The sequence below is a fragment of the Malurus melanocephalus genome, unplaced genomic scaffold, assembly GCF_030028575.1.
Source record: "Malurus melanocephalus ecotype Western Australia unplaced genomic scaffold, MMel_1.1 scaffold_10, whole genome shotgun sequence".
NCBI lineage: Eukaryota > Metazoa > Chordata > Aves > Passeriformes > Maluridae > Malurus > Malurus melanocephalus.
The window spans coordinates 1,416,143-1,424,313 of record NW_026623242.1 but is presented as its reverse complement, the minus strand read 5'-3'; the positions used below and the strand labels follow the sequence as shown (position 1 = coordinate 1,424,313).

General features: G+C 40.6%; 1 protein-coding gene across 1 annotated transcript in view; it reads left to right on the top strand.

Annotated features, from left to right (window-relative positions):
• Nucleotides 1-4,931, top strand: part of WIF1 (WNT inhibitory factor 1) — a 33,231-nt gene extending 28,300 nt beyond the window's left edge. Inside the window, exons 8-10 of the mRNA XM_057377191.1 lie at nucleotides 1,022-1,117; nucleotides 1,717-1,812; nucleotides 4,062-4,931. Of these exons, the coding sequence (XP_057233174.1) occupies nucleotides 1,022-1,117; nucleotides 1,717-1,812; nucleotides 4,062-4,183 (314 nt within the window). The 3' untranslated portion in view covers nucleotides 4,184-4,931. The remainder of the gene's footprint in view (nucleotides 1-1,021; nucleotides 1,118-1,716; nucleotides 1,813-4,061) is intronic.
• Nucleotides 4,932-8,171: the final 3,240 nt, after the last annotated feature.

The following is an 8,171-nucleotide window of genomic DNA, read 5'->3' as shown; positions in this document are numbered from 1 at the left end:
AAAAAAAAACAAAAACAAAAACAAAAAAGCCCCAAAAAACCAAAACAAAACCAAAAAAAAACAAAACAAAAAAACAAAAAAACAAAAAAACAAAAAAAATATGGGGAAAGGGAGTAGTTTGCTGTCCCAGGTTCCAGTTTTTATTTGATTCAGGTAAATTAATATAGTAATGCAGATAAATTCTAACAAGGTGTAGGCAGTCTGATGATGGGACATTTGATGTTAATTTTGACAAAGTCTCAGTAAGAAATTGAGTGTAGATCTCCTCCACGTATGGGGCCTCCTCAGCCCCAGGCAGTCAGGACCAAACAAGATCTCCTACAACAGCACCACCACACTGTGCCTTTGGCAAAGCTTGTATGTGAGGGAAAGTAACTTCCAGAACAAGAGCCTGGAAAAATGTCTGCCAGTTCCAATTACTGCTAGCAAAGTTGCTCTGTTCTTTGCAAACAGCAAAGAATGATGTGGTTTTTTTAATGTGTTTTTAGTTTCTGACATGCCATGTGGAACATCCATCATTGCACCACAGTGCTCCCCAGGCTGACAGGCCCCGCCAATCTATTTATTGTCTGCAAGCAGCAGCCACACCTGTCAATTCCTGAGTGTCTTACTGCTCTCAGATGCCACTGGATGTTTTTCTGCCAGGGCTCCCCAGGTTTGKATCCTGCTCTTTGGAGCTGTGTAGTCTGGGCAGTGCTGCCTGCCCTGTGAAGGGTGAGGAGAGCAGGAGTCAATACTGGCCAGTCACAGGAGAGATTCTGTGGAGTCAGAGTGGCACAAATCTGGGCAAAAGCTGCAAGGTCACACAGGCTTTGGCCCCATGCCAAATTATTATCATCTTTTCAAAGARGAAGGCTTATAAATTGGAAGCACAGACTTGCAGCAGAGCTCTTCCTGATGGATCCACAGTGCACACTCTAACATCTGATGAGTTTCTCTGGTACAAGGCAAGCTTGTCAGACACTTGTCTCCAGTAGTCACAGGGGACTAACACCATTGTTTCTATGCTTTCACTTTCCAGGTAAATGTCATCAGCCCTGTCGAAATGGAGGCAAGTGTACTGGTAAGAATAAATGCAAGTGCTCCAAAGGCTACCAGGGAGACCTGTGTTCCAAGCGTAAGTACCAAAGGCAGTACTTCTTGTGGGAACATCAAGCTCACCATATAGTATCTAATATAGTCTATATAACAATCAGTACTAATTGTTTGTTGTCAAATTCAAGTTTACTTTCTGAACATACRGGATACACCAGACTTAAAAAATTTCTGAAACCAGAAACTTTTTTTTACAGAAGTCTCCTCACAGTCTCTTCTGTACTCTTGAGTTTCTATAAAAYGGCAGGGTGTCAGCTCAGCAAGAGAAGTTTAGTAGTAGAGAAATGCTTAACGAAATGTCAATACCTTACCATGTTAAAATGAGATCATTTTGTGAAAGGGCTGCTGGGGACTGCTCCCCTTCTCCCACTGGTTCTGGTGGATACTCAGCTCTGCTGTACAGCCTGATTCTCTCTGCCAGAGGCTGAGCTAGACCTTTCAGGTAAAGAGAAGTGTGTGGACTATTTCAGGGCTCTAATTGCACTCAGTGCAAAGGCATAGATTTACTTTGAGAGCCCCAGCCTGTGCCAACACACCATGGAAACAGCAAGGAAAGCAAATGTGTGACTGTCTCTGGATGAAATGTCAAGAGGTCAGGCCTGTGTGTTCACTTTTTTACAGCTGTCTGCGAACCCAGCTGTGGCCTGTACGGCACCTGTGTGGAGCCCAACAAATGCCAGTGCAAAGAAGGCTGGCATGGGAGACACTGCAATAAAAGTAAGTGAGAWACAAACCCTGAGAGCCCTATGCAAGGTGTTAAACACCCAGGGCTGTACAGAAATGACTGCTTCAAGAGCCTTTCCAGCATCATTAATGATACCGCACTCCTTTTCTTCTAATTTTTAATCCAAACAGTAAAACAAAGGTTTTTGATACTTCATAATTTTACCTACTTTAAAAAACCTCATAATGATTTGAAAGCATTTTACCCAGGTCATCTTTGTATTAGAAATTCCAGAATTTAGTATTAATCAGAGTAGGACTTTGCATGTCTTCCACCCATAGTATGGAAGGGATTCTGTTCCTTCAATACTCCTCAATAATAGTATCAGCTAGCTTTGAAATGTTGGGTAGGGATTTTTTAAAGTAAAACTCTGACAGGTTTTAAAACTGATTGAAACTCAGAAAAACTTAAATGTCATTTAGAACTTCTGGGGAAAATGAAGAACAGTGCTTAAAGATGTCACAGTTTTCTCCTCCCCTTCCCACCCATATTCCACAGCATACAAAATACATTGTCCCAAAGCAAAGCTGAAGTTCTCAAAATGGATTTCTCTTGTGCTTGTTGGTTCATTTGCCATCTATTGTAGCATCTGATCATTTCACTGGGCTTAAAACGGTACTGTATAGTTATTTAAAACACAATTGAATATATCCAGTAAGAAATTCAGATTTAGTTTTATGTTTCTTGTGCAACAGTACTGTAACAGCAGATCTTCAATATATGCTCTTTATATACTCCCATAAGATAATAATGTTTCTCACTGCTGGCCACCAATTCACATGTTGGGTTTTATGTGTCAATAATAAAAACCTGAAAACTTTTGCAGSTACAAAACCAATCAGCCATAAGAAATGTGAACATTACGCTGCAGCATCAACTGAATGTTTGCCTATATTAAAATATGTTGATGCATGTGATTTTTGTCACATCAAAATGTATTAGAATAACAATATAATATTTTCATTAAAAACTGAGTATTATCCAATTAAGATGGATTTTGCTATGAAAATTAGGTTTGCTGTGAAAATTGGGAGTTCACTTTTCTGTTGTGACCTAGTGGATTTATGTTTAGGTATTCATGCTATTCTCTGAAGTAGAAACACCATTAATAGAAGTTATGGYTAGAAAAAAAGATACATGGAAATTAACCAATATAAATTATGGTTCATAAGTTCAGTATGAAATTTTTCTTCCTGTCATACACTTTTTTTTTTAATAAAGAACTCAGCAAGTGAAATCAAATGCATACTTTGGGTGACAATCACCAAAGAAGTAATTACCAGTACAAAAACCAGAAGCTCATACCTGCCTTGTGATAATAAGTCAATAGTCTCACATTATTGTCAGCTTCAAGGTTGGACACCTCATCTTTCATTACCTGGAGTTTGGGTATAGTCCTGCTGTGTACAAAACTGCAAAACTCACTTTGCATTCAGCAAAGAAACTGTGAAATGGACATTCAGACAGTCCACCGCCCTTTTGAGTGTCCATAYGTGTGCATGCACTGCAATTCACTCTTTTCAATTGAAACCAAACATCTCTGGACCTTGAGAGGAGATTTATAGTTAATTTGAGAGACTTGCTTCATATTCCATCAAATGAATGGCTCCTTGGTAAGGCTGTTTTCTTTAAAAGAAGTGGTTAAAAAATCAAACAGGGGGCTTAGTTTTTCAAAGTCATTTCCATGAGCTTTAAGTAATGAGGTGGGTAAATGAACCTATAAAGAATTACAACATAATACTTTAGATTCCACTTTTATTGTTCACTTTCATTTTCCACAACAAAGCAGCTCTACAAAGCCTACTTAAGACTGCTTTTTTTTTTTTACCACTAGGTGTTTATAGTCACTGCTGTTCTTTTTCKTTGCATTGAGCCATAAAACAAAGCCCAGCTCAGGTAGCTGGTGCAGACTCTCCCTGGGGAGTTGCTTATGCCTTATTCTAGAGCCTATTGCTGGCAGATCATCCTGACCCACCCGGTGTGGGGGATACACATGTGAACCCAGGGCTGAGTGACAGTCTGGGTGTGCTGATGGTCCCTGGGCTCCCTGGCCAGGTGCAAGCATCTTTCTGTTTGGCAGGACTTCGTTCATCCTGAAGGGGAACAGAGGCATGAGCACTTTTGTAAGGCAAAGCAAAATCCTTTGTTCAAATGGGGGAGACGGTTTCCACTTGAAATATTAGCTGTGGATCATGAGCCCACTGCTGTGGATTCTTTTCTCTTGAACTGGAATATTTTCCAGGGTACGGAGGCAGCGGTCTGAGCGCCCTGAGGCCAGCAGGCAGCAAGCACAGGCAGCACAYGCCTTCGCCGAAAAGGGCTGAGGAGCGGCCCGTTCCACCCGAATCCAATTATATCTGGTGAACTCCAACATCTGAAATGGTTCGTGTTACACAAAGTTCACAGCCTTCATTAACCTCTCATGGATTGAATGTTAAAATGCTGTTCATTACAGTTAAGATTACCAGCTGGAATTTTATTAGCTTCATTATAAACCACTGAGCTGACACTTACTATTCCTTTTAAGTTTTATAAATATTTCTGTAGCATGATTCTATAGGCTTCTTCTTTCAGTGCTTTGGACSGTGTTTTGTACTATACTTCAGTTGCATTTAAACTTCCTTTTTTAATTATATAGCCACMAATATTTTCCAAAAATTATAAAACAATATTCAAACAGAAAACCTTGTAGATGCTAGCCCTGAATTTTCAATGACTGCAGATGTTATTTGCCCAAGGCAAAAGAAAGGTGCATTTTGCAAATTTTTACTAATTGTGTATTTAGACTTTTCCCTAAGAAAAATGAACTAATAAATAAATGAATAAATAAATAAGCAAATAAGTAATTTGCCCAATTTAGAAGCTGAATAACTCAATTTGATGTTATTTTTGGCTTTACAGTTTTGTGAAGTAATGTGTATGAAAAATAAACTGCAGTGGTGCCATATAACTCACATAATATATTGTAAACAAAGTACAGCTATAATGTATGAACTTTCTGCATCAGCTTGAAGCAATATAATATATTGTAAACAGAACAGCTCTTATGTAATAAACTTTTTATACTGACGGTTATGTATAAAATAAAGATGCTGCTTTAGTTTTTTGAGTACTGCTCTGTGTGGCCTCCTGCGGTCTCATCGGCGCTGGGTTGGGATGATGGCTTTTCTAGAGCACCCTCATGAAACAGTGGCACTGTGGATCTGGTTTCCCTGTCCGCTTTTAGCCCCACAGGTCTTAAAAATATTTCAGAAGAGCAGCTTCTTCTTGTGCCTTCGCCAAGGAGGTGATAACATAGAAGCCCATGTGTTYCGCTTGCTGTACTTACCCTCCACCACATCCTCCTTTCCCCCAGCACTGCCAGTCTGCCATGCTGGTGTGCCCAGTTCATGGCACCTCAGGTACTCAGAATATTCTTCTCAGAGCTTCTGTCTCAGCAGGCAATATCCAGCCCTGGCCATGTTTTCTGTTCAAGGGTGGTGGTCCTGTGTTGTGTTGTGATCAGACTGTGGAAGGTTTGGGTGCCGCCTCTTGCAACACTCAAGGGCCACATGACTTGTAATATGATGTGGCTTGGAATCAGGAAACATGGTTTCTGTCTGCACTGGAAATACCCAGTGAATTATTGCTGACCCTTGCTATGCTGTAGTTCTGGAAGACATGAAGAAAAAAAATCATGTAATTGTAAGCCTRAAATTAATGAGTGAGAAGTTTGGAGTTACAAAGGGAAAAGTCTAGTTTATTAAAGTGACCTTGTTGGTCTTAGTCAATGGACCTGTATGGTGTTTTACTTTCAGAGTTTCACCACTGATTTTTGGAAATATCATTAATCATGAGAAGAATATGGTCAGAAATGTTATGAAGGGAAAAAATAGTCCACAAAGTGCACACTGCAACACCGCTCTGTTTCTTAAATAACATCAATTTTCTACACAAAACTTCCACAGTTTTGCCAGTGTGAGTGCAAAATGTCCTGTATAGAGGCAGTCCTTTCTGTCCAAGTTTTAAGTCAAAATTTGTCCGTGATAACTGACAATGCTAAAAGAAGACATGAATTTTCCAGAAAAAGTCCAGTTAGAAGTTGGAAGCAATTTCGCTATTAGAAAATAAACTACAGAATTTATAACACACTGTCACTGGACAGGACATGCATATGAGGGGAGAAAAAGTGCCAGAGATGAAAATTATTTTAAAATAACAAAAAAAGTCAAAATACCGATCCAGTAAAATAGGTTAGACAGAAACTGCCTTTTCAGTGATATTTGGAAAGTTTGTAGTTAGCCAGAGCAAGATGCCAAACCTTGAACTTGTGAGTGGCAGCTGTAAAGTGATCAAAATGAGTAGAAGAACATGAAATGTTAAATCACTATAGYTCTACCCAAGAAATCTCAGTTTGTGCAAATGACAATTATAGCTTTGCAAAGGGCTTCTAATGGTACTTGATAATTTGGATATCTAATATCGGTGTCCTGCTATGTCCAGGTATGCACAAGAGTTAAAGGACAAATTCACAAGGCACACTAAAAAGCAGAAACAGACACCCTAAGGGCAAATAGCATTTTTTTTCCGCTGCCGTTACTGAACTAATGCACATGCTTTTTGGTTTTTTTTTTTCCTGGAATTTGTATTTTAGATTAAMAATCCCTTGGCTCTGTCTATGCTGCTGGATTTCAAGCATCTCTTTCAGTGCCTCTTCACTTGACTGCTGGGGAGCTGGAGAGAATGGTGGCCTTTTCTTGTTCATGCTGTGCATGGATTGGCAGCCTGTGTTGGTACACCACGCACACCAGGTACTGCTCACAGGGTCCTTCTGACCAGGAGGCAGCACTGGCTGAGGGGACTCGGCACACTTTCCCCATGTGGTGTGACTGAAATGGTCCAGTTGTTCTTCTTCCCAGCTTCAGCTGCATTTCAAAGAATATGAAGGAAAAAAATTATAAAGAAAASAATTCAAAATTGTTCCAGATGAGTCGCTGCCTATAAGATTCAACTCCAGACTCAAAGCTTTGGCCAGACTTACTGCTATTAATTCAAAAATGTCAGCTTTGTTTCTGCTGGACAGATTTGTTACCTTTCCTCTCACTTCTTTACATCACCTGTTCTACTGTGATTGCCTACTGTGGAAAAAATTCCTACTTGCAGATACTAAGGGGAGACCAGCCAGCAGCAGAGAGATGCCAGGATTCCCCTGATGCCTGCACTGCCCACAGCACTGCAATGGACCAGGGAAAATGTGTGAGTGGGCTTTAAGGCATCTCTCATAGCCATGGCTTCATGGCTTCATGGGCTTGCAGTCATTTCAGCTCAAGCCTAGAGAAACTGCATCGGTGGAAAGTGCTCTCATCCATTACAGGAATTAAATCCTACTAAATCCCACAGATCTTGCAGCATGAACACTACTTAATGTTCATGGAGGTGGTGAGGTGCTATGATTAGCCAGGACACAGCCAAACCTTGAGACCATGATTAAACCAGTGACACCCTCTCCAGCTCTAAAATGTGCCAGCAAGGCTCGGTCACATGACACTTTTAAAAAAAAAAAAAAAAAAAAATCTAGTTTAGAAAAATTCTCAAGTGAAATGAATCCCAGTTGCTATTTATTTTTTCTTGCATCTTTGTGACAGGATGGCTGCTGAGCCACAAACCAGTCCTGCAGTTGCTCCCAGCACCCAGCTTCTGCTGGAGCACTGCTGGCTGCACTCCCTGGTGCTGGCTGGGGGCTGCAGCCCAGTCCAGCCATGCAGGTTCATCCAATCACCCACAGTCAGCAACAGTGCAAAGCTGCACTGGGCACAGAACAAACTGTCTAGGAGAAGGGCAAGCTTTGGAAAAGGCATGCATGCAGGTCTGAGAAGATTTATTTCTTATCTCTGCAGCTTTCTAAAATTCAGTTTAAATGAACACTCACAATTTTAAGGTTAAAAAATCCTCACTGTGTATTTTTGGCTTAGAGCAACATATTCTATTATTCATATTCGTTACAGAGGTTGCATTTTAATCCCTTTCCACACAGCCCATCAGAAGACAGGAGCAGCCTTGTTGCATAAATCTTTCCATGGAMATAGGATTTTTTTCAAAGGATTTAACACATATATGCAGTCTGGCCAAACCACAGCTCAAAAGTAGTTCAGATGCGTATGAGGGACATCCTCACTAATCCCTTCTAATATTTTGTTTCCTGGCATGTGCTGGGGAGATTTTATGACTGAGGAGCTGGCACTGGRGCACTGTGCAAGGTTTACAGACCTTGCTTGCTGTGACTGCTGAGTGTTTGACAATACAACCCTTAACCATATGTGTCCTTTAATCAGCTCCAGTTGTACTGCATCCTACCTGCCCAGACATCCCAGTG